This window comes from Chelmon rostratus, chromosome 5 (assembly GCF_017976325.1).
Source record: "Chelmon rostratus isolate fCheRos1 chromosome 5, fCheRos1.pri, whole genome shotgun sequence".
NCBI classification, from domain to species: Eukaryota; Metazoa; Chordata; class Actinopteri; order Chaetodontiformes; family Chaetodontidae; genus Chelmon; species Chelmon rostratus.
The window spans coordinates 13629116-13656687 of record NC_055662.1 but is presented as its reverse complement, the minus strand read 5'-3'; the positions used below and the strand labels follow the sequence as shown (position 1 = coordinate 13656687).

The 27572-nt window shown below is 43.0% G+C and overlaps 1 protein-coding gene across 1 annotated transcript in view; it reads left to right on the top strand.

Annotated features, from left to right (window-relative positions):
* si:dkey-215k6.1 (transmembrane protein 132D) overlaps window positions 1-27572 on the top strand; it is a 237956-nt gene that overhangs the window by 62804 nt on the left and 147580 nt on the right. The window contains exons 2-3 of the mRNA XM_041937397.1: window positions 24901-25319; window positions 25522-26099. Coding sequence (XP_041793331.1) covers window positions 24901-25319; window positions 25522-26099 — 997 coding nt within the window. The remainder of the gene's footprint in view (window positions 1-24900; window positions 25320-25521; window positions 26100-27572) is intronic.

Here is a 27572-nt window from a genome sequence, read left to right as displayed (position 1 = left end):
CACCAATTAGGGCTTATATGGATGATATGACACTGCTAACTTCAACAGTGCCATGTACAAGGAGGTTGTTAGATAAAGTCAATCAGAATCTCAAGTTGGCTAGTATGAAGATTAAGCCTAGTAAGTCAAGGAGTATTTCAATATACAGAGGGAAAGTAAGTGATAGGAAGTTTGCTATAGATGGTGAGAAAATCCCAACAATTAGGGAGAAATCAGTTAAGAGTCTAGGACGGTGGTACAATGTGGACCTGAATGACGTTGAACAGGTTGTGCAATTTAGAAAGGATGTTGCAGAAGGGCTGGAGAGAATAGATAAATCAGGGCTCCCAGGAAAACTGAGGTTGTAGTGCTTGCAGTTTGGCTTGTATCCTAGGTTAATGTGGCCAATGTCAGTATATGAAGTCCCATTATCTGTAGCAGAAAGAATGGAAAGGCTAGTTAGCTCTTATATTAGAAAATGGTTGGGTGCTCCCAGGTGCTTAAGCAATGTAGCTTTGTATGGGAAAGGAATGCTTCAGCTGCCAGTATCCAGTCTAACAGAGGAGTTTAAATGCACTAAGGTTAGGACAGAACTTTTATTATCTGGGAGTAAGGACATGTTAGTTAGCAATGTGGTTCCGAATCCTTCTGGGGGGAGGAAATGGAACCCAAGGGCAGCAGTGCAGGAGGCAGAGGCAGCTCTTAGGCATGCAGAAATAGTAGGAAATGTTCAATTTGGCCGGGGAGGCTTGGGGCTTGGCCCAGGCAAACCAGTGTGGAATAAAGCAGGTCTAAAGGAGAAAAGAAAGCTTGTAGTGGAACAGGTGCGTAGGCAGGAGGAGTTGTTAAGGGGGGCAAAAGCAGTTGGTCAAGCCAAACAGGGACAATGGTTGAATTGGGAAGGTGTTGAGAAGAGGAAACTTAGTTGGAGGGACCTGTGGAATATGGAGGAAGGCCGTATTAAATTTCTGATAGGAGCGACATACGATGTGTTGCCAACCTCGCAGAACCTAAGTCTCTGGGTACAGGGCGATCAATCGTGCCCACTCTGCTCAGGTACAGCAAGTTTAAAGCACATTTTGTCAGGTTGTAGAATTAGCTTATCACAAGGCTGGTATACATGGCGGCATAATCAGGTGCTGAGAAGCTTAGCCGCAGGCATTGAAGAGAGAAGGAAGCAGGTGAATTCTGGAAGTTCTAGAAAGGAGAGGTTAGATGTGCAGTTTGTTCGAGAGGGGGAGAAAAATAGAGCTGCTAAGTCAGGGAGAAGGCAGGTAGGTGGCTGCCTGGTAGGGGCTGATGATTGGCAAATGCAGGTCGACTTGGGAGGAAAGCTAGTTGTGCCCCAGGAAATAGTTTATAGTAATCTGAGGCCGGACATTGTCTTATGTCCATGAGTAAAAAGACTGTGTTTTTTATTGAGTTAACAGTCCCTTGGGAAAATTCAGTGGAGGCAGCTTATGAAAGGAAGAAGACTAAGTATGCAGATTTAAAGACAGAATCTGAGCAGAGGGGATGGAAGACCAGGGTCTGTCCGGTTGAAGTGGGGTGTAGAGGTTTTGTTGCAGGGTCAGCTGTTTCACTGTTGAGGGAGCTGGGAGTGCATGGGCAAAATTTAAGGAAGACAGTGAGGGAGATGTCAGATGAGGCTGCTAGGTCTAGTCAGTGGATATGGATCAGGAGAAATAATAGTAGTTGGGGGGTGAAATAGGGACAGTGAGGGAGGGGGGGGGGCAGAGGACATGCATGCCTAACCCGGCGGGAGAAGAGGTTAAAGTCTGAACAAGACACCTCTCCTCTGCTCTGCTTTCCCCGCCCCATCTTCTCGCTCTGCCAATAGGAAGAGAACCAGGAAGAGGAAGTTTAGATAAGGTGGGGGTGTGGCCAGCTAGAGTCTCTCTTTGGGACCATGCGGCCTGTTCAGGTGAGTTTGCGTGAGTTGGCTTGTTTTTTTTTTATCTTTTTGGTTGTATTCCTGTTTTGTTTGCTTCTTGAAGGAAATGTTAGGGTTTGTTTTCCTGCTTTGTTTGCTTTATGAAGGAAATGGTAGGGTTTGTTGCTCTTGAAGTAAATGTTAGAAGAGGCTGTTAAATCTAGTCTGTGGTTTAAGCCTCCACCTTCAGCACCCTCTAAATTTTCCACCCCCTACCCGAACAAGGGCCTGTATCCAATCCCTACTTTCATCTTTTGACTCTACCTCTTTATTTTCTACCCCCTACCCGAACCAGGGTTTGTATTCCCACCCCGCTTTTTTTGGTGCAGTTGGTGAGAGGCAGGTGTAGATGATGGTAGTGTGGCAATCGGTTCAGTTACATGTGGCATCTAGGCCTGTGGTAGCATTGTAGCAGCTAACAATAGCTAAAGCGGTGAGAGTATGATAGTATCTTAGCAGTTAGTATTGGTAGCTAGCAATTAACATTAACAGTATAGGTGAATCTAGCTTTATTGTCTTCTTCTGTTCCTCTTAGCAGGTAGCAGTTAGCACGTAACATTAGGTAAATGGTAGCATCGGAACTGTATTGTCTTCTTCTGTTCTTCTTAGCGGTTAGCATTAGCATTAGCAATAGTTAAATGGTAGCATCGGTACTGGCCACTACCTGGAGCATCTCTGGGTCAGTTGAACGTGGCGGTGCTGTTTGGATTGTGTAGGAGCAGTGTGAACTGGCACTAGGGGGGGTGACTCTGGGACGCCGGAGTTCACTGCCTAACCTCCTGGAGGTGTAGTGGGACTAAGCAGGCGAAACACTATTGAAGGGAGGTTTCCACCTGATGACCCCCAGAGACGTGTTAGGAATCACTGCTCTTTGGCAGGTATAGAGGCAGATTAGAGCTCCAAGGTTCTTCACTGAGAATGAATCCTCTTTTTGAGCACAAGTATCTTGTGTTTAAATTAACTAATAGCACAGCTATAATTTTGTCATTTGGGTTGCATGTGTTTCTGTGCTGTTCTTGTCTGGCCCAGATTAGCATGTTGCAGAAATGCTCTAAAACCCAAACTACAGGGAAACCAAACCCTTGATCAATACTGTGAGTGCTGCAGGGTGACTTGTTTGATTTTGCCTGATTTGTTCTAAAAGAAAGTCAGAAAGATGCCAAACAAAGAAATGACCACAAGTGCAAGGGCCAAAACTTGATACGTTAACATTCAGCATCGCCCCAATTCATCATTTTATGTGCAGGCTGTTGGGAGGAACTGTTGAGTGTTGCCTGTTGTTAGCAGACTGGGAGGTATTTGCATCGCCCAAGGCCAGCTTGATGGCCAAAGTTTGTTAGAGCGGACTCAATGATTTTTAGGATTTTCGGATTTTCCAATTACACATGTTGCCCTTCCCCCATCCCGACTACCAGGTCATGAAATTTGCAGTTTGCAGTAATACTCCCGACACCCTCTGTATAAATATTGCTGGAAAGAATAAGAGAGTTTGGCATTATTAAAATAAGGTGGGAAAAAAGCCTTTGGGTTATTAATGTTTGTTTATGTTTGGCTGCGAACTGGCATCTGTCGGAGTGAAATGAATGCAGAGTGAAGCAATAAAGGTGGAGACGGCTGGTTTCCTGAGCTTTATGCTAATCAGCCATCACTTATACATTCATCCCACTGCAACTGTCTGCTCAATGTCACCTCTCCAATACACACACACACACACACACACACACACACACTATCTACTGTACATCAATGTCTCGATTGCTATTTGTTCTTCATTCGTTTATCCATTTCTGGCCATGAAAATGTTTTTGAATGTTAATCTATTGAACCAATACGTGTACTAGGTTCCAACAATCAGTATTACTGTACCGCTAAACCTTAACCAGTTAGTCTCTGGACCAGATAATGTAAAAAACAAACAAACCCCAAATTCTTTCCATATGGGTTAAGTGGGTGTCACTTGTGCAAAGTCTTGCTTTCGGTCATCACAGCTGTGAGACGTCTGGCAGTCGGAGTCAGAGCGGCCGTGACACACAAACATGCACAGAGTTACACTTAATATCAAACAGCTGTTACTCGTATGTGACATCATCACACCTGCAGGTGAGACACGGAAGAGACAAGTGAGAGTGATCTCTGTCTCTGTCACACACTGGAAAAGGTGTGAGATCTCAGAAAGGGCAATGTGTGATTGAAATGTGTGCATGTGTGGGTGTGTGTGCGTGTTTGCACTTTTATCTGAAATTGTGCTTCCGTCTGTCTGTTTGAGTGGCAAGCTAACCTTTCTCGAGATAAAGATATTTAGGACAGAGCAACAGTTTCCCAGATGTGCATGATGGTGTTTGGGTGCATGTGTTCATCTTCAGACACAAAAACCCCAAAACTGGAGTGTACGACGAGAAACACGCCAAGAAACCTGCCGCTGACCTGAGGACGTACTACACCGACAAGAAAACACACCTGTACACACTGGTGGTGAACCCTGACAACACCTTTGAGGTGCTGGTGGATCAGACCGTGGTGATCAGCGGGCGGTGTGTGCATGTGTGGGTGTGTGTGCGTGTTTGCACTTTTATCTGAAATTGTGTTTCCGTCTGTCTGTTTGAGTGGCAAGCTAACCTTTCTCGAGATAAAGATATTTAGGACAGAGCAACAGTTTCCCAGATGTGCATGACGGTGTTTGGGTGCATGTGTCATTTCACGAGATTTGTATGTGTGGCTGTCTGATTTCGTTGTGTTAAAATAGCCAGAACCTTCAGGATTTAACAGTTTTTGGCATTTTAGCACATCCTCCCTCTCCCACTGTCTTAAAACTCTGCATCTCCACTTTGTCTTTTTAAATTGTTATTTCTAAATAAAAGTACCGGAAGAGATGCGCTCTTTTATTCAACACTCCACTGTATAATCCCACATTTTCACCACCACGTCAGCATGACACCAAGTTTCATCTGTAAATGGGTTTTAAAATTTAATACAACTACATATTTAGTCCATAATGTTTATACACATATTCCAAAACTCATCCAACATACTTTTTTGAGGGAACTGTCTCAGTTTTCTATGTTTATCATTGAGGCTCAAGGATAACTCAAAGATATGACTGAAGTTTTCCTACAAAAGAAAAATGCTTTCCTGAGATATAATGGTGCAGCATAGCCTTATGTGTGTTTGTGTATGTGTGTGCGTGTGTGCGTGCGTGCGTGCACTCTTCCAGCTGCTTCTCATTTCTCCCCAATACCAGGTCAAACAGCTGAAAGCAACATTTCAATCATAAGTTATTGGTGAAGATCTAACTAGTCCCTTGTACGCCAGAGGTTTGTATAAACAGCAGTATTATAATGCACTCAACACCTTTGCACATTTGTTAAATGTCACTAATAAACTTTTAATCATGGTGTGGTAACTTCTGGTTAATGTGCGTTCATGTTCTTCCTCATGTTAGTCTTTGAGCTTCAAGCCAGTGGGACCTTTCCACTGACACAGCAGTGCTCCTGTTATTGACATCCATTACCTATAATCACATTGAACTATAACCTGCATGAGGATTACATTACACTTGCAAAACTTCAAAGCAGCACATTAAGAAATTCATGTTAATATTTCCACATGAAGTGGAACTCTGCTTTATCGGAACACCCTCATTAATCACACTGTTTTGGACAAAACTACTTAATGATTTGAACAGTGCTGAGGTCAGATGTAGCTCAGTAAACACGCACTATCTCACTGGCGGAACCTTCCAGCAATGAAGCAACCCTGTTGTTTGCTGGTGAGCATGTTTTTGTGAGTGTGTGGGACTCTATGCGCATTAATGTGAATGTGTGTGCGTGCGTGCGTGTGTGCTGACTACAGTAAAGTGCAAGTGGCACCCCATCCTTCACGCTGACCCCCATCCACCCCCCAGCACACACCCCGCTCACACCTCTGTGTAAGCACCAACTGTCCCTATAATGAAGTTTAATGACTGTAATGCTGGGCCAACACAGAGAGGAGGCAGGGGGGTGGGGGCTGGGAAACGGTACAACAACATTACCTGCCTGAGATTCAGGAATGGTTGTGTATACAGGAAATAACAAGGCTTCCAGACCACAGCATCTGATGTACCTGCCGCTCTCAGCCTACACTTACACACCAGTGGATGTCAGCATAAGGAAGTCACAAAGTTACTTACAGCTTTTTATCAAACTGATTTAAGTATGTAAGTACGTACAATAAAAACTTTATTTTAACTCATGCACATGTAAATTATCCTGCGCTCTTGCCCACGGTTAGGTTTATAATTAGTTTGTTATACCTCATCTGATCATTTCCAACTTCACTATCACTCTCAGCATTGGCTAAAGAGTCCCCGCTGACTTGACACTGCGCAGTCAGTGGTTCAGACATCAAACGGCACAAACAACAACGTGTTAGGATGCTGAATTACTGAGAGCTGAGCTGCACAAAGAAGAGGCCGCTATTTATGTGCATGTTCAGTGTGGCCACAGGAGAGGAGCGGTGACGAGACGATAAAGACTCCCTCGCTGTAGCATCCAGCCACAACTCAGCACTGACGCTAATTAAATCAGCGTCAGTTTGCAGGTTAATCGCCTGGGTTATAATTTAAAAGTCTGAGTGTAACGTATAGGTTTGATCGTGCTCAAATGTCCATGTTCAGATGTCTCAGTAATGCCTTTATGTTCGGAGCAAATCTGGCCTTGCTTTGCAAAAATTAAAATGTAGGCATGAGAAAAAATACAGAAATGAATAACAAGGAAATCAAGGATCAGGATCAACTGCAACAGTATGGATACATGCAGAGATTGAAATGAGCCATAAAACAGAGAACATCTGATTTGGTTAATACATTACTTTAGATGAGCAGAGCAGAGGCCAAAACGCCACCAGTGTGGCAGCAACAAGCTCCAGTTGAGTGGATGAAAAACATGGAAAGCACTGGAATTGGTTTCAGGCTCTGCTTTAGAAAAGGGGCTGCAAAGGCTGCATCTATTTCTTATGTATCAGCCGCTGACAGGCAACAGGGGTCATGATTTGTATTCCGGTCCATGATATCCTGAATTTATGCATAGGTATGACTTTATGTGTGTGTGTGTGTGTGTGTGAGACATAGGATACTTTAGGGGACACATTTTGGATGTAGCTCAGTTAATTGGGGACAGTTTGTCCAGCTGAAGCCAAAGGCTGTGTCCCAAATTGGAAAATAGGTGGTTTTTGGGTCAGTTGTTAAGGTTAGGGTAAGGTTATGGTAAGATTAGGTGTAGGTGTTGGGGTTGGTTGTGGTTAGGGTTGCATCCAGGAAATTAATATAAGTCTGTGTAATGTCCCCAGAAGTGACTAAAGTTTGTGTTTGTGTGTGTGTGTGTGTGTATACTTGCACTTGTTACATATTGAGGACCTATTTTTTTGGAAAGTAAGGACATTTTGGCTGGTCCTCAACTTCAAAGGCTCTTTAAGGGTTAAGACTTGATTACAAGGAGTAACATAGAATTGGGTTTAGTTTAGTAGAAGGTTGGGGGTTAGGCATTAAGTTGTGATGTTTAAGGTTAGTAAGGGGCTAGGGTTAGGGTTGCATTGTGTCAGTGAGGGTCATCACAAGGATAGAGGCACAAGTAAGTGTGTGTGTGTGTGTGTGTGTGTGTGTGTGTGTGTGTGTGTGTGTGTGTGTGTGAATAGATCAGTCCCTCAAGGTGATTGAGGTGTGACGACAGCTAGCAGCGATGATGATGGAATTCATCCATCATCATCGCAGCCGATTGAGAGACAAGCTAGTTTGTGTCAAATGGGACGTTAGTGATTAGATGATAAGAGGGAGAGAGTCTTTTTCTTTTTAAAACATTATGATGCATGCAAACTGGAATGTAGCAGAAGATGTGAGACAACCCCTTGCTGATGGGACGTTGAAGAGGAAAGAATCATGCTTTCAGAAGCTGGCACAGCCCTCCTGATTTGATCGGTATGTGTCAGCGTGCCATCGCCTGAGGGACGGGGACAATGACAGAGTGTCCTGAGATGGTATGAAGCACTGTTGTTTTAATCATTAATGATTATGATAATTATTTAACTCTCTTTTTGCCACATTCAATCATTTGTCCATACTACAACGTGTTCAGCACGCGATGTACACTGTAAATTTACATTGGCTGGCAGGCTGCTTGTGTTTAACCTTTCGGCTGAACACTGAGTCCCGCTGGAAGCAGTGTGGGTGTGTACTGTTAAAAGCAGACTATTCTCTATGCTGCACACCTTTTGTTTTTCCTCTGTTTTATTATTTTTCATGCAAAGCATCAAGTAGGAAAGTCATTTCTCAGAAAAAAAATCTTATACACCACTTTTATTCAGAGCTACTATCTTCTTTCAGTCCTTTGTTCCTGCCCTTCTGTCTGTCTGTCTGTATCCAGTTTACATCTGTCGCTTCTCAAACAGGGAGCTCATGTCCTTGCCTACATGCTACTGTGGCTGGCCAAGCCACTTATATGGCTTCATCTCCACACACACACACCACATTCAAATGATGTTTGGCTGCCCGCCAAAGTCGCTAGTTGAATAGGCAGACTTATTTACAGCCACATTTCACCAGCATCTGGTGGGTGTTAGCTCGCAACCTCGATGGCTGATTAACATCACAAGCATACTGAAATAGGCTCTAAAACTTGTATGATAAGTGAAAGTGTGTCATATTTGTTTGTTTCACCTAATATTTTATCCAATTACAGGCTTACAAGCTCTGTTTCTTTGTATTCATTAAATCAAAACCTCTCATGCTGAAAGAGAAAGTCGTTTTTTTCTCAGGCTGGGTTTAGCAGGAGCACACAAGAAAACACAGCAAATGGAAAAACAAAGCCACATTATAATCACTTAACAGGTCACAACCCCATGTGAGCATGCATCATTTCATAAGACCAGAAAAGGAGCTGAGAGCTTGTTATAAAGCAAAGTAGTTGCTCGTTAGCGAAAGAGTCGTCACAGTGGCATAAGATATTACATTACGTTGTGTGCAAATGAAGAAATCTAATTGCATAGTCTTGTACTTGGTCTGTAGTGATGCATTGTATCAGAGCAAACCTCAAAACTTTATCCTCATCTGAAGAACGAGTGTTGTTTTGCTTGCTTTGGCCCATTTATGTCAGACTTGAACTGGTTTCAGTTAATATCAGTGTGATATTAAAGCCAACTTGCAGAGGCTTCGAACCTTGTTTGAGATGGATACTGAATCACTTATGGAGCATAAAAATGCATTATTATTGAATTAAGTAAGTGCTCCTCAGGGTGAGAATTTAGACTTGGGAGTCTGCTGCTGAACAGCAACATTTAATTTATCATGACATCAAGCTTGTTCATACAGAACAACTCTAAAAAGTCTAAGATGTGAAAGCTGGTTTGAAGGTAAAAAAACAAGAACACAAATATGCACAAAAAAGTAAAAGCTGTCAGTAACAAAGGGGTTTGCTGTAGGATAAAGAGTTTTAAACACGCTAATCACAAGTATGGTCCTTGACATCTCTCACTCTGCTCTTTAAAGATGACCCTGTGATGACTTGTGACCTTAGTCTGAAGGGGCCGCCCAGTTATAATAGCTCTCCTCCCACCACAAATGTTCTGTCCTATATTCAAATACTTTAAATATAATGTTCATTTATTTTTATGGTTTTTCTGCTGTATGGGATTGTTATGAGAAATACTGCGGTGAGATGGCAGGGCGGCCGGTTGATGAGAGAGAAGGTTGAGGGATTCGTTGAAAGTCAAACGGTGGCGCTGAGGACACAGTATACCCCAATCTGACTGTACTCATAAAAATAATTTGTCTGTAATTCTCAAATGGATGACCGTACTTCTTCCTTGTTAATGGTTTTACTTCTGCTTTACTGCTATTAGACACTAGAAGGGTGACTTGTGGCAATTGAGAAAAAAAAACCATCAGGTCTGCAGTGCGGTTGTACACGATCTCTTGGGTTCAAAGTGTTGCACCTAAACTGTGGACTGCTGTGTTGCATGAGAATAACTGCCAATAAAGTGCATAAATCTGAAGATGAGAAAGAAGAAGGTAGCTCAAAAGCAATATATCAAAATATTTATTTTCAGATTTTTTTAATTTAAAAATTCAGACTTAAGTTAATGATAAAAATCCACTTAAAAAACACTTGCTATAAGTGTTAAAGTGTGCTTTAATCTTTTATTTTGTGCTATCAAAATAAGGGGTTGGAAAGGAGCCCTTTCTTTCCTAAAACTGATGTCTCATCTTTGAGTTCAATTTTGTTCGAGCTTTCGGGTCATATTTCCTTCATAAAACCTTTTGGATTTACAATTACGTATGTAAATAACCTTTCTCAGATCGACTACCAATTAATAAAAATAAGAGCCTCCCAACGCTGACACTCACTTTCACACTCACACACACACACATAAACACACACTTGTGCTGTCAATCACTCAGCTAATTATAATTGTCATTACTCTGTCATGTACACATGCACATATTTGCAAAGACACACACACACACACACACGCACACACACAAATCCCAAGGACAGATTTCTTTTGGTGGGGAGATTTGGACAAAGAGAGAACAGAAGAAATAAATGATCTATAAAAGTGGCACAGTTTTACATTTAAACATTAAAAGCTGGACCTCGTCTTGAAGATGTGTTAGTGTAGAGGACAGAGAGAGAGAGACAGATGATCAACATGAGACAAGCTAATCTGAAATGTTAGTTCACACCTCTGCATAAAGAACTCGCACATTGATGCAGCTGCGCGCTTGATGGATGACCTTAGGGGAGGTGATGATGAAGAGTGAAGTGTGCGCATGCGAGATGTGTGTGTGTGTGTGTGTGTGTGTGACAGTCTCCACAAGGATAGAAAGGTGAAAGAAGTGTAACAGTGCCGACATTTATTGGTCATCACCTCCAGAAACTATTATTTTCAGGTTAATGCAGGTTAAAGGTTGAATGTAATGATGTTCAAGGACAGTGAGTGACGTGAGCGAATGGCCTCTACGTCTACAGATATACATGCATGTGTTTATGTGTGTGTGTGTGTGTGTGTTACATGTGGGCTTGATATGACCTGACATTTTCTGACACCCTCCCGTCGTGCACACGCTTACAAAATGTCAGAGTTGAACAAGTCCACAATTAGCACAAGTGATTTTTCACCCAGAAGTCAATTAAAAGCAAACAGAGGTTTAAACTGTGTTTGAGAGGGTGTGCGTGCAGTGCTGATGGGTGTGTTTTTTTTTTGTTTTTTTTTATGGCAAGCTCACATTTGTGCGAGTGGGTGTGATTCTGGTGCAGCGATAAAAATACCTGCGCTTGTCAGACTTAATTAAGTTTGTACTCATGTGGCTTCGAGTGATCGATGGCAATAAGACAGAGGATGACTGATAAACGGGGAGCGAGAAACCGTTGACGGCGGGGGGAAGTGAGACAGAGAGGGACGAGTGCAGATACAGAGCAGAAGACAGATAAAGAGTCGCAGATAAACGGAGCCAAAAGACGCCAGCGAAAATAAATGAAGTGACGCCGATACGGACAGAATGGGGCGGAGAGAGGTGCCTGTCAACTGCGTGATAATCCTCCTCTCATTAGTACATCAATCAGATTACTCACACCATATTCCTGTAATTAACTCTTACACATTAATCACATTGGCCTAACCAGATTAGACTTGTAAACAGATTAGAGATGGATTACAAGGGCATGCTGTACAATGGTAAGAGGATGTGATTTTTTGTATTCTACTGAGAGGAAATTCTCAAGTCTGACTGGATGGCAGGTCGGGATGACGCTAACGCTAAACTACTACTTGAAAAATGAAAGCGACAGGAAAGTCAAAGTACTTTGCATCTTTACTTTGCTGTTATCGTTTCGCTTTGAGTCCGTGTGTTATTCTAAGTCCGAATTTTATAACTTGCAGAAGAAAACAGTCGGAGACGAAGACTGAGAATAGTTTTATTTTTATAGCACCGTTCGCCCATAAAACGCAGCTCAAACTACTTTACAGTACATCATTAAAAGAAAACACAAAAATAAAGAAGTTAATTAAGAACTGAATAAAAGATCCAATAAAAAAGATGAAGAATATATAAAATACAGCTGAAAGTGCTTTACAGTAAGTCATGAGATAAATAGTAGTAGTAGTAAAAAGAGATAAATGTAATTGTATATTAACTAAATGCCTGCCGGAATAAGGTGGTCTTCAGATGATTTTTTTTAAAATGTCAACAGAGTTTGCATACCTTATGTAACTTAGCAGAGTTTTCCATGGTTTTGGAGCGTAGTAGCTAAAAGCAGTTTCCCCAGTCGCTTTAGGGACCAGCATCAGAGGACCAAACGGCCCTTGTTGGCTGATAAGGGATTAAAAGGTCTGAAAATGTAAGAAGGTTCTGTTTCATTAAGAGCTTTGTATGTGAGTAAAAGGATCTTAAAAATCAATTCTTAAAATAAACGAGGAGCCAGTAGAGTGTAGTTAAAACAGGAGTAATGATGCTCTCTTTTCCTCGTCCTTGTTAAAAGTCTGGCGGCAGAGTTCTGAACGAGCTGGACTTTTCCCATCAGCTGGGCCGGTGGAGAGGGCATAGCAATAACCCAGCCTGCTAGTCATGAAAGCATGTAATCATTTCCTGCTACCCCACTTTTTTTGTACAAACTACCTTACTGTGACATCATTTTTCAAGTGAAAAATATATATTCTATGTTGTGTATGCTATAAATCAAAAGTTGCATCAAGAGAAAGAGAAACTTGTTAATTCTTCAGCCATGTTAACATAGCAATTAAATACTCCTCAACTGTTTAAAAAAGCCATATAATAACAGCCTTAAAAGAGTGGTGGCATTTAGTTTGAGTGGAAATCAATGGGCTGCAATCAGACGGTCGATGCTGAAAGCTCTGCGCTGTAACAGGATGTACCATAATTGATGTATTTACGTTAAGGGCAACCTGTGTCGCATTGTGAATTCAGTTTTGCGCTAAATTGCATTGTGTGTATCCTCAAGGCCAAACAAACAACAGCTCAATGAATATGCATCGAACGCTTGCGTTTCCATCAGTGTGTTATAAAGGTTTTGAATGTTAATGCAAAATTACTTGAAAAAAGTGAACAAGGTAAAGACAAATAGGTGCAAAAAACTGTAACAACCACCAGCCAGGAGAGTCCACTGGTACCTTTAAGGTTGTTCCAAGACAACTTACCAACCAACCAACCAACTCTTAACCCGAGGTGTACATGGTCAGCATTCACACACATTTATGGTCGAGATGTACAAGTGTGACTTTGTGCTTCTGCGTATGTTGGTGTGTGTGTGTGCCATTCTTCCCATATCTCTGGATGCCCCGTTTTTACTTATCAGTACCATCCTTATGGAATTAATGTCACCCCGACGACAACATCCCGTGATAAATATTCCTTGCCGTGTTTGAAGAGTAAAGTCCTTGGATATTTTTTTTTGTACTGAGGACTTATAGCTATGATTCCCTCACAGTGTTTCTCAAACCTCGCTGCGAGTTCTCGTCTCCGCTTCCTTTTCTTTTCTCCCTCCTCACCAATCAGCTTGTGCTTCAGAGCTTTGAAGACCGTCACTCGTTCTGTTCCTCAGCAAACACACACAGAGACACAGCCGAGTTCAGTTGCATCTCAGGTTCTTCCTCTCTCCTCTCCTTGTTTAAGTCATCCATCTCTCCTTTCCTCTGTCTCTCAGCGTGTGTCTTTTCTGTGGGACATGTTCCATTAATGATCTTCACAAACTGTGCGGCGTGTGTCTTTGTGTGTGTGGCGAGCAGATGTATAATGGCTGATATTAGTCTTGACAGCATGTGCCCCGTTGCTCCTTTTCAACCACAAAGGTCAGACATGCAAGGCCACATATGATGCTAGTTACTGTAATGTAACTGAATGGACATGCGTTTTTTCAATGCCTCCCATTGAAGATCTGCAAAAGGATCCTTGTGGCTTATGTTTTCCTTTCCTCTCTCTTTTTCTTGCACTCACCCACTCCCTCCTTTGCTCTCTCCTCGCTTCTTTACTCGCCTCCTCCCTGCATTTATCTCCATTAACTCTTGTCTGGTCCTTCTCTTTCATTTGCTCTCCCCACTCATCCTCCCTTTCCCTCTTCCTCCACCTCCTTGTCATCACCTCCCCTGCTCGTCTCTCGTCTGTCCTGTCATTTTCCATCCCTCACTTCCCTGTTTCTTCTCTCAGACTTTCCTTTTCTCCTCCCCTTTCTCCCAGCCTAAAAAACTCATCTTATCCCTACTTTCCACCATTGTTTCTTCCTCCTCCTCTCCTTAGCTACTTAGTTCCTATTGGTCCATTAATTCAGTTGAGGCTGCAAGTCCTTTAGCTCCTTTATAAGCAGCTTTTACAAGTTGGCTGTTTGGCTGTGGATCACTGAAGGATAGAATTGAATGGCACCAAGGCCCAATGGATTTATCCCTTCCTCATATTCATAGCCAGGAGATCCTGGCCTGACACACACAGAGGCTTTTCTCCACAACTCTGTTTTAATTGAAAGAACTTCTCCTCTTTTGTTTGTCACTCTTTTTGGCTGCCGTGTTTGGGGCGAGGCACTGCAGGTGATAATGCTGGCTCAATTTTAGCATATTACACAGAACACCTTCCAGAAGGGGCACTTGATTTTTTTCTGTGTTGTGCCAGCCTTCCTATAGAATAACTGAAACATTGTGCTCTCATTTTCTCACAGTTCTAATCTACTTTTTTTTGTTAGTTTTGCTTTCTTGATTTTTTAAAAACTGTTTTGCAATATAGCATATAGACAACAGACAACAGACAGACCATTGTTGATTTTATTGTGGATCCTTTTTATTGTCTATTTGTTCTGGTTTCTACTTCTCCATTTTTATTCTGCTGCTGTAACAAGTGGATTTCCCCACCATGGGACATATACAGTCTAAGCTTATCTTGAACTTTCATCCCCAAAATGTTTTTTTTCTACCAGATAATGTGGCTGATTCCAAAACAGCAACATTCATGCCATTGTGTGGCATGAAAGTAATGGCATGTGTGTGAAAAGTCATCTGGCTTTACAGGCCCAAAAATGTGAAATACTCAAAATTGTTTCCGGCGTACTCTTCAGGTAAACTTACACAATATCCAGCAACATCCGGTTCTTTGTATACATACATGCTTCAGGCGATTGTGATTTGTGTAGCCTGTGGGATTCACGTGTGTGTGTGTGTTTGTGTGTGTGTGTGAGTGTGTTTAGCATTTCCCGCACGCTCCTCCCCCATTTCCGCCTGTGCTGCTCGACTTCCTCTCTGAGAGGTCTTTCCTTACTTTCCCTCTGTCTCTGTCTCCCTCGGTGGAATGGTGACCATTTGAAATTGCTCTTCACACTTCTCTGCATTTGCTGCCACAAACACACACACACACACACGCACACTCTCAGAGACCAAGTGCAATGACCTCCCCACACACACACACATACACACACACACACACACACACACACACACACACACACTTGGACATGAATTCACAGTCACTTAATTCACATCCACAACACCACTCTCAAAGTCCTCCATCCCACCACCTTATCCTTCCTTCACTGGATCTTTCAGTCAGTCCATCTCACAAACTTTCTCATCCTCCTCAAGGAGAGAGTGGACGTGGAATGGATGGATGGAGCGAAAGTCAGGGAAATTGGAGAGAAGTGAGTTTGAATGAAAGAAAAGGGGAAAATGTTGAGAGAGGGACAAACTATCTGAGCAAAGAAGAGAAAGGTGGAGCAGAAAGCAACATATTTAATTTCTTCACTTGGTGGAGACGTCTACCGGGAAGGCCACGATAATGAGTCTTTCGAAGAACATTTAAATACACCGTGTAGACTATAAATGATCATTTGGAACATGACATCCTGATGTGAATAATGTGCTGAGAAGGGGTCATGGCAGCTGTACGTCCCCGACAGCACTGGGTGGCTCCCTCAGTGACGGGCAGCTCCACCCGCGGCGTGAGAGGGAGAAATACCTCAGGTCCTTCCTACCTGCTGCTTTCAGACTTCTCCATCAGCGATGCTGCCAGTTGACCACACACACACACACACACACACACACACACAGAAACTAAGAAATTCACTCAATATCAATATCAGTGTATACTAAACTGTGCAATATCAATGTTGTCAATACAGTCCCCTTTGCTGCTGTAACACTGAGGGATTAATGAAGAATTATTTTATCTTAAATAATAAATATACATCTACATCTAAAAACTAAAAAAAAAAAAAAAATGCAAACTTGTATTTTCCTTTTTAAAAAATGACTCCATGTGTCCTTGCGAGCTCAGCACCCTGCAGCCTCCCTCAGCAGTCCAGTAAAATTTTGCCAAAAATGCCAATCCAAGGCTAACCGAAACTAAATTGATAGCTGTTCTTGAACCATTTGGAGTACATGCATGGTTTTGTCTCCTTTGAAAGCTAACACTCTGAACTTTCATTCTTAGCAGTCAGAATCACTGTAACTGTCACTGGCCTTGAGTAATAGAAGTTTGAACACACTGAAGTAAAAGGTTTTTCTTTCTCCGTCTGAATATTTTGTTTAAAAAAAGATGCTTGCAGACTATAACTGGGACTTATCAGCTGGAAAACACAATGGGATGACAGCATGAGGCCTTACACTAGTTCAAGTTCAATGAAAACTGAGTACAATACCACAGAAACTGAATATTTCATGTTTTCTCTTATGGCATATCCAGGTGTCCTCCAAAAAAACCCCATCAAGATATATTTATCTACATAAACAGCTATATATAAATTACTTAAATCAATGACTTCAAGCTGTGTAATATTGTTTTTAGCACTGAAGTCCTTGATTTGAGGTGCCTGAGCTGTAAATAACCCACTGAAGTGGCAAATCATCATGTTCAGAATTTCATTGGCCTTTGGAAGCGTCAGTCATCTGCCAAATGGCTTGTAATTGGCTCGATCGTCACTCGGAAGGAGAGAAGGAGGCCCTTCTCTTCAGCTCAGACTGTTATTGGCTTCTCTGGTTGCCATGCTTTTTTATGACAGGTCATGATTGGTCAAATCTGCTATCATTTGAAACCTGAAACCCTCCAGAGAGTAACTGAAGAAAAGATGGCACCCATCTGCATACACTGTAAGTTGTAACAGGGGAAGGCAGAGAAGACGAGCACATCGCCTGCTAATTTGAAAGGAGAAAACATGTTTCTGTGGATTATCATCATGGTTTGAACTAAATATTTTTACTGCAGTGGATCTTCTGGATCTTCGTCAGTGTTACCAGACCATTTTCGTTGGACTGTTATCAATCTGTGGATCACCGACAGATGCAGTCGGCGAGTTGCCTCAATGTGACTTTTTTGTCTGCTGTTGGTGTTTATTGTGACTCCCCTACATACCACTTACAAGGTTCCCTTTTCTCATGACTTTGGAGCAAAGCTTTGAAGTCAGGGGATGAATTTTCTTTCCTAAAATGCGCTGTACGTGTTCGTCACAGGAGAAAAACCAATCACAGTAAAATACTTTGCCGCTCAGTCAAGTTGAAAGAGCTTGCTGCATTATTTGAACAGTTCACTTTGGCAGTGGGGGCCACATCTGAAGTCCATGTTTGAGGTTTCTGAAATACAGAAAGATTCCTATCGTTTAAAATGTCACATATAGGTTACTGCGCCCAAACGTTATCTCTGCCTACAAAATTCCAGAAAACATGTCTAGGTATGCACACATTTGTCCGGATAAACATTTTAATTAATGTTGTCTCTGCTTGTCGTCATTGCAATTTTTGTGCTACGATTGGTCAAATCAAATAACTTTATGGATTTTTATGGATTTGCCCGGCAAGCATTCTAATAGTTAGCTAGTGAAAATGTAGAAAAAGTCCTTTCAGAAATATGTTCTAATCTTGTCAAATTAAACACAGTATTAGTAGAGATGGGTACTGAAAAATTGTAAAAATTGTTAAATGCTGTAGTATTGATCAGCTCCAACGGTATCTATAGTATTACAGCCAGCAGTTCCTTCAGTACTTTAACTCAAATATTAATTTCACTGAACAACTTTCACTTGTATTGGAGTAATGTCTGACCAGGAGTACTTTGGCTCAAATAATGGAGTTGATATATAAGACTGACATGAGATTAATGTGAAGTTGTATCAACTGTTTGTTTTTTTTTTTTTTTAGATATATTTTCTCCCTGATCCTCTGGTCTGCTGTGTGGCTGCACCCACTGTTGAATAGTGGGAATAAATGTGATGTTTACCCCACGGGATCTGTTTTCCTCCCATTGCCTGTGTCTTCCTCTCGTATGCTTACAAAATTGCAAAAGCGTCGCAGACACGTGCCAGAGTTAACTGTTGGAGGCAGGTGATTTATATTCAATTATGAGCTTTGACATGTTTCCCCGTTTTCCCATTAAATTACACCTATGGACAGGTATAATGACAAAACACAGAGGGAAACAGAGCGGGAGGGACCGACAGGCTTAAGACAAACAGATGCGAGGAAAGCTAATATATGGAGGTATAGAGGGCCAAATTGAGAAAAAGAGGCAGACAGATAGAAAGAGAAAGGGGCATACTGGGCCCATGCAAGTGGGGTGGGGGTGTTAGTGGCAGAGGACAGAGATGGTAGTCAGACCATATCTGGGAAAATGTGACTCCACTGACCCAATGACAGGGACATCCATCAACAAGTGGTGTGTGCATGTGTGTGTGGGAGTACTGGGGATTATGCTGCCACGGGTTACCGAAATTCTGTAAACACTCCATGGACAAGGACAAACTCGACGCTAACTTAATCACTATTACAAAAACTGCGACAAACGTTTGCTGCGTTAGTATGAATTCCAATTAGCAGCATTAGTCAGCGATTAAAGAGGTCTGGCAGTCAGCACTTTGATACGTGAGATTTTAAAGCAACATGAAAGAACAAAGACACCTTGAACGAGGACGAATCTTCTGTGCCTAAACGGTTGGGGAATCGGTCCAAAAAAGGCTCACGTTTTTTGACATCGTCATGACAGTGCAAACATGGACGAACAAAGGTGACAAAACAGACACAGGTTTTGGTGGACAAAATGTAGGAACTCCTTATATGTCAGAAATTAGCTGACCTCTCCGACAGTCCCAAGAAACACCCATGACAACTTTTTCTTCTATGTTTCTTGCAGGGCGATTGCACTGGGTTTCATAATATTGTAAGCTGCAGTTCTAGCTTCCTCCATCCCCTGCTCCACTAATTGGCATCCATCCATCTATCCGTAAATTGTTATGTGTTCCACCAGGAGTACAGTGAGCTGTTAGGGAGGCTGGCTCAACTGTCAGATCACCCCAAACGTCTTGAAACACGCCGAGCGAGCGGGCCCGTTTGGAGGCACTGTAATGAAATGAGGGCGTGCACTTCTAAATTATAAACCGCCAAAGTCATCCACATGTCCCCGGTAAATCATTAGCAGCGGGTGCTGCATGCTAATAGTTCAGCACATCGCAAGTGACGGCAGTTGACTTTTGTGACCCCAGGACTAAAGAGCTGGTTCAGCTTCGCACACATAAAACTTGGGGAAAGAAAAAATAAAAGATGGTGGTCAAAATTGAAGCAGAAAGTTAAAGGACATGCTCACTTTAGCAAACTGAGAAAAGGGCCCCGTCTTTCAGTCGCCACCTTTTTCCTGTCAGTTATAGATCTGTCGTTGCGAGCTCAGGCCCAGGTGGCCCTGATGACATCACTTTGACATCAAAGTTCCTCCAGAGCCACAGCAGACTTGGATGCAACTGTTTTCGCAGACTGACGAGTAGCAGAGTGACCTTTACATGGGGGACTCAACATTAAAAAAAAAATGCAACATTAACGCCAGTCAGGAGAGAGAGACTGCAGGACTGGAGATGGAGAGACAGACGGAGAGAGCGGGAGAAGGGCAAGAGAGAACGAGAGACCACCAAAATAAACTTGTGATGAATGCTCTGCTCCGAAATAGAAACCTCATCCCTCTCTCATCCTCTTCATCCTCTTTCACCCTATTATCTCTCCTCCTCAGCACTCCGTCCTTCCTTTCTTCCACATCTCACACGTCTCTGTCTATATATCTCCCTGTATCCGCCCGTATCTCTCTCCCACTCCCTATCTCTCTCCGTCTCCCCCTCAGATAGCGTGCCATCTGTGTGATCAATGGAGTTCATTCTTTTCAGGAAATTCTCCTGTGATGGATTTTTCTTTGCCGAGCCATGCCTGCGCTGTATTTATTTATTTATTTTTTAATGAGGGTGGGGGTAGGGTGGGGGGGCAATTTGCTTCTGTGGATAAAAAGCTTTGAATGGAGCGAGCACAAGCAAACTCATGCTTTGATGCTTTTCATCAAACACAAGCTTGGACATTTTGTTGTACTTGAACAATTCACAGACACAGAAAAAACTAATGGCGAAATATTTTACTTGCATACTTGCAGCAGCTTCGCTCAATATTCCAGCCCAGTGAATTTACAAGGAATAGTTATTTGTTCAAGTCGAGACCCCCAGAAGAAGCCCAAGCATGTGAACTAGGAGGACTGGCAAAGAGGAGCAAACAGATGGAGGGGAGCACAGAGTGTAGGGGAAAGTAGTTTGTTGACGCTTGTCATACATTACTGAAAATTGGGAGCAACAGTACATCAAGAATAACATTCTGGAGCATTTTGGCACCTCCTGCTTTGGCAACGCATGGAAATCCTGGACTGTGCCAATGCAGCACCTGCTGAAAATGGAGCTGACAGCAAGCACTGAAAAGTTCAACAGAACTACAGATTATGTGTGTGTGAGCATGTTCGGGGTGTTTGGGTAATATTTTTTCCGCTGCAGACAACGTTGAGGTCTTTCACTGAGTTTCTCCTACTTGCACAAACACACCCACGTTCCTAAACCAGGCAGATACGAAGCATAGTCATATCATGTGTGTATGTGTCCATGTGCCCGCCTCTAATTAGATCTAAAAACCTGAGGTAATGTTTAACCAGCACACCATCAAGCAGCACTGATGCCGTTATCACTCGTCATCTCTCCCTCTCACTCGAAACTCATCTCACTTTGCTTCTTGCTGCCTTTCTTCCTTTCTCTTTATCCCCGTCCTACACGCTCCACTGTGTTTTGATTATTGGCTGTGTGAGTATTAGTGTGTGTGTGTGTGTCGGTGTGTGTGTGTGTCTTTGTGTACTTGGAAATACAGCAGGGTGGGCACTTTTTTGGGGAAAGAAGGATCACAGATGGGCCTTGTCAAATCTCTGTACATCTGGCTTTATTCCTGTCCAATTTTCCACACACACATTAAGACACACAAACACATGCGTGCGTGCGCGCGCACACACACACACACACTATGTCTCAGTCATGATTGCATATACAGCTACATTTGCACGTCATACAATCACATACATTTACGTAACCATGCATGCACACACAGGTACCCGCTAGAGCACTCATAAATCCACACACACAAGCATTTGTACACACACACACACACACACACACACACACACACACACACACACACACACACACACACGCACTGTGCAGCAGGACACAGCGGGTATGGACTCCTGTTGTGGCTGATGGTTGCCAAAGTAATGATGCCAGGGAATCTGGACCATGCCAGGTTTAATGGTAGCCAATGGCATACCACTGTTTGGATGCCAGATTTCAAAGGGACAACCCTGACTTGTAGTATAGCGCCACCTATTGAGCTGAGATTATCCAGCTTTTCATGTCAATTATATTTCTAACAACAACATGTTGCCACAGAAGATAAAGAGTTCTAACAGGTGCATTTACACACTCACAGCGATGCCGTCTTGTCGAGGGAGAGTGCAGTCAATTTTCAGATTCGTGACATAAAAGAGACCAAGGGTCAACAGCAATAGCAGGGTGATAAAAGAAATATTCTGCAGATCTGATAAAACCACGTTGAAAACCATGATAATAGATGAAGAAAAGAAACATGACCTCAGATAAAGGGATTTTCTGTTTGATTCTGTTATTTCATACAATGTTAATGATTCCTTCCAAGGGTCAACCTTTGCCTGCATGAGAGAGCTCTGCATGTCTGTGCGTTTTTCTGTGTGTGTGTGTACGTGTCAGCTGTTTGAGGTCCCTGTACGGGATTGGGACATATGCTGCATGAGACTCCTGTGGACACACACGCACACACACACACATGCACACACAGGCCTTTGCACCTCAAGGACACCCATAATAATAAGAGAAAAATTTTTAAAAAAGGAGCTTTCCGAGGCTCGTGTGCTGATGCGTTTTGACCACATGACCTACGTGTCAGTCAACAGTGGGTGATTACAAACTACATTTGAAAACTCTGGCTCCATTTCAAGCAGCCTTTTTTTTTTTTGCACGTGATTCTCAGCCTCTCAATATTGATGATGGGCTCCATAAGCATAAAGTGCTAGCCCTCTGTGACCCCCACGCTGCAGCGTAAATGTGCATAATGTCGACCTCTAATACCACATGAAATTTGGCACGAATCAAGATTTTTATATCACTTTCAGTGGATATTTTATTTTATTAAATTATGGACAGAGCCAAAGTAGCTGTATATTTTAGCCTCCTATTAATATGAAAGAAATGTGTTTTTTTTCATATTCCAGACATCTTCTTGTGACCCACAAAGCTTTGTATCACCATTAACTAAGGGCCAACAATCAGGATAATGAATTTTATAACACAGCTTATTTTCTTCATAGCCGTTGTCGTCTTCGTCCTCCTCTTCCTCGTCCCTTGTCAGCAGCCATCTCAACTGTCACTCCAAATCTTTATTGACAGTGCACAGTACACAGTCTTAGTGCAAATCTCGAAAAACTTTTCTTGGATTCTTTTGGGACAAAGATCCGACTGGAGACAAATTGGTGTCATGCAGTGATGTGTATGCAGTCATCCCGCGTAACATAAAAACGCCAGTATCTCCAATCTGTCACACTCTACTATGTGTGCATATTTTTTCCATCCTCTCTCCTCATTTCTCCATTTTCGTCTCACTCCTTTTAGTTTCTCCTCCTCCGATGTCTCAGTCTTTTCTTTATTCAGCTGTTGCTGTGTTTCTCTTTCCATGCCCCCCCCCCCTTTTCCCCCTCTGCCTGTCTTTCTCACTCTAAACGTATCCTTACGTGCCCATGCACCATAACCAAACCAGCCTGCTTATTCATGTTGCACCAGGGTATCACTTTATTTCTCTGCTATTATTTTTTTGTGAAGTTGCCTCAGTATGACTTGCCCCAGACAGCGTTACACTGTCCCACCCTCATTATATTTTCACACTTCGCTACCCTAGGACACAAGGATACACACACACATACACGCACACACACACGCATGCACACACACACGTTTCTGCTCAGACCCACTTCTGTATGTGTGTTTTATTTGTGCCCGTGCTGATTCCTTGGTGTGTTGAAATGGAAATCTGTCCAACTATTTTATACTTTATGTCTGCGGCATCTTTACAGCAGTGGCCATTCATATTCTCTAAATGCCTTTGCTACAGTATGCTTATTTCTTAAGCTTATTTATTATGCTTATAAAGTTGGCTGCACTGCTGCACATGTCAAATCCCTATGAATGTGTGGGTTGAAAAAATTGTTGGTCATCCTGCTAACTGCTATTGGTAACTCAAAGTAGCCTTCATTAGCTGTATAGCTTACTATCCGCTACTATCCTAGCTCAAATCACAGCAGTTTTGCTGAAACAGACTGTTATTTGACCAAACCTGTCAAAATGAACTTTTTCCTCTGCTTATCAGTGGACTGTTTCAAATTTGTACATTGAAATGTTTGAGAATTTGCAGATTGAGGTAATTCTCGACCATTTAAAGCCTGTGAAAACTCAGTAAACAACAACAGTTTAATATTTAAAATGATTGTAGTGACTAAACAACACACACAGTTCTGACTCAAATATGGCTAACTCTTGATTGGTGCACAGAAGGAGGTGACATCGCGTTTTTCCAACCTGGCCCCGCCCACTACAAACCAGTGAAAGGAGCACGACAAAAAAGAAATGTGAAACAACCAGAACTGTTCTGCTTTTGCCAGAAAATTGTGTGTTTAGCAAGATCCTGCATGCATTTTAACTTTAATGGTGGCTGAACCCCAAACCCTGCCTGTGAAAGAAGCTCTTCCTGAGCATCACTTAGCCTTAACAGTATCATGAACTGCGGTTCATGTTAGCTTTTAGCTAACGTTCACATTTCAAGAGTATGCAATAAGCGCTTTTTTTTGGTGAGCCAGTGCCTTGCACAATGTAATGCTGACAAGCCAAACAGCAGATGAATAACAAATACTGAGCAATAGAGGATCGTCAGAACTCCCTCCCATCACAGCACAGCGATTGTAACTAACCCCCTCTTTGGAAAAGAAATACTGCAAGAAAACCCCGGTAATCCCGGGCTCCAAACTCCCTATCTTTGTGAAATGTCTGGTAAATACATCAGGAAATGAATAAAAATGGCATGTAAATATATGGAAATAAACTGCCAAAGAGCAATATGTCATTTTTGATGTGTGCTTGTGTAATGCTTTTTGAATGGGGATAAGAAAAAGTGATGCATTAATGTAAAGCCCTGTGCGATGCTGAGTCTATCACTCTTATATGTATACACGACTGAGAGATGTGTGTGCTTCTTCTCATTTGTTCCTTGTACAGAAACTGTTAAGGAACGTCATGTACTCTGGTGTATGTTGTGTCAGCGGGTTGTAATGCATTTGTGAATTTATGTGTAATAGCTGATGGATGTGTGCATACAATAAAAATGCATTTCACAGGTCAGTGAGTCTTAGATTTACGCACTGTGTTGAACTGACAGATGATTAGCTGCTTTGGATTTCAGTAACAAATGACACTGTTATAGCATAACAAGTTTAAAGCAGGCGTTGCATCTGTTATAAACATGTGAAAGGAATTTTTTTTCCAATTATAATACAGTTTTATCTTTTTCTCCTCCCCTCCTCCCTCCTTGCTGCTTTCTTCTCTTCACCTATTTCTCCTCAGTGTCCTACAGCCAAGCAGGAGCAGCAGGAGTTGGACCAGGAGGAGGGCCAGACTCCACCCAGCCCCGTTTCTCCTCCTCCCTCCCCACCTACCTTCCTGTCCAATGCCAGCTAGGTGGTGCTGACTCCACGTTCTTTCTGCGGGAAGCCAATCAAGAGGTAATGCGAAACGGCAGCCTATCGTCACGCACTGAGCCCTTCTTCCTCCACCAGCTGGAGCCCGGCGTCGCCGCCCCACAGTCCCTGCCGAGCGTCAACTGCACCTACGGAAACCTGAGCATTGAGCAGCCAATCCCAGTGGAGCTGCTTCAGGGTCCGCCGCCGCATCTGCTGCTGACCACCAACCAGGTGACTCTGAACTGGAAGGTCAAAGGTCAAGTGGTGGTGCCCAAAGTGGGGTCAACACGCCCCTGGATACAGGTATGATGCAGCTTTAACCAATACACTCATCAGTGCATATGCAGAAATCTGTCTGTACAGTAAGGAAGGAGGGGGAAAAATGTATTAATAATAATTAATCTGGCTGTTACAGTGTTCTTTTTTTTAGTCTAGTGTCTTGTTGGCTCGCTGCCCATCCACTAATTCACCCCAATGACATTATACGTATTTGCTTTTTCTTCAGGTGCTGTTCTACCTGGTAGGGCGGCGCTGGGATGAGCCTGACCCGCCCCCTCCAGCCCTCCTCCCATGTGTCAGAGCCTTGGCCATCCGGGACACCAGTGAAGCAGCACCCTCGGCGGGCTGCCGCCTCATGGGGCCATCTGGCATCTGTGTTGTCCGTCTGGAGATTCCCCCAGCTTGGTTTACACCACCACAAGTGAGAAAAAGACCTTCTGAAGTGACTCTACCATCAGTGGATGTGTATTACTCAATTATCCCAGTGGAAGGGGCCGGTCAGGAGTGTCCCTCCATTGTTAACGAGCCATGGAGGGGTCCGAGCGCAAACGTCGGGCCTCTCGGAGGCCTGGGCATGGGTCTCGGGGGGCAGTGGAACCCTGTACTGGATGGGGGTCTTCAGGACATGCTGAAAGCTGGTTCTGTGGTGATGACCATGGGCCCGGTTTCTGCCAAAGGGGAAAGATTAAGACTGGATGAAAATGTGGAGGTTCTGGTGCCGCCCAGCCCGGTCCGCCTCGGCAAGACGGTGGCGTTCGGTGTCTACATGAAGACAGATTCAAACACGGAGCGGTTCACTCTGCGGTAGGAGCACAAATGCTTTCATCAAACTTCTTTTTGTCTTATTTCACTTTTTCTAAAGTTTCTGTCTTGATTCCCTTTTCTATCATCTCCACTTATTCCTTCCGTGCTCATCCGTTCTCTCTCATCTCTCAACACCACCGCCTCCCGAGGTTGATGGCTGTCACCTTTGTGTACTCAGCCTCTTTCAGAGCCAGCAATGCAAATAACAACCTCATGAATATTCATGACTGATCCAAGGAGAGAAGAAAACACAGAAAATGAGAAGCGGGAGAGGCAAAGGGTGACTGAGAGGGACTGAAGGTTGTGGAGACAGGGGAATGAAAGAAGAGGGATAAAATTAGAGTATTTCCTGCTTTCTCAAACTGAAGGGTGGTACCCAGAATGGCTCTCAGGTGTGCTTTAAGAGGTCACCTACATGCTTCCCGGCTTAAGCAGCAATATGTTTTCATGCACTTGTATCCCAGGAAGCATATTTCTTTTTGGTTCAGTAGCGAGAAAATAAGTTTACAACCCCTGATTTAGACTAAGCATGCAGATCTGCATCCCATCTCTGCCTCATCATTTCACCGACTTCAGGGATTTCAGGCTGACAAATGACAGATGTGCAAATTTATCATTCTGTGCAACACAGTGGCGGGATATAGCATCACTGTAACAATATACTCCTTTGAGGTTAGAACTATTGAGAACATTTTAGAGAGCAACTCTGAGCAACCTTGGGTATTTTTTTTTTTAAAGTATTTCAGCCGCGTTCATTCAAAGAAAACCTGGAACACGCTGAACACGGTAATTGGCACGTCAGCCGACTCCCATTTGCAAATGATATTACATTCATTTATTCATCATCTTATATATGCAATTTTTTTAATTCAGCTGTAACACAACACTAAAGGCCGAGCAGCCACACAGGTGTTTTAGCTTATCCTGGGTTTTCAGATCTCTGCTTGGTTTGAAGGTTTGCAGAGGTGTGATTTCATAGACTAATGTGATGTGATTCGTCCCACCATAACAGAGGAGTCAGTCAAGCTTTGTCTGCACATGCCCAAATAGTCCTGACGATGCGGTCAGGCAGGATTCTGACAGATGAAATTTACTGGAGGAAATTAGGCAGGACAGCGAGTCGTGTCGGTGAGCATAAACTGTGGCCGTTATGTCACTGTCCTCGCACTAAGTGCTGCCTGGAAGAGAGGTCGATCCCACCCCCTCTCGTAAACTGGCTGGACTTTAGAAAGCGATCGTGTGTTTTGTGAAATCGCATGTGGGTTTAACATGGATTTGTCAGGGCCTTTAAAACTACTGTGTACTTTGACCTCTGGGTAAAAGTGTAGGTGTTGTGGCCACCTCATTACTTCTACATGCACAGAAGTGATGAGGTGGCCTCTCTGGTTCCCTCGACGGACACTTTGTCTGTGTACCCTGCTGTGTGAATGTGTGTGTGTGTGTGTAGAACTGCTACAAAAAAGTGGAGGACAA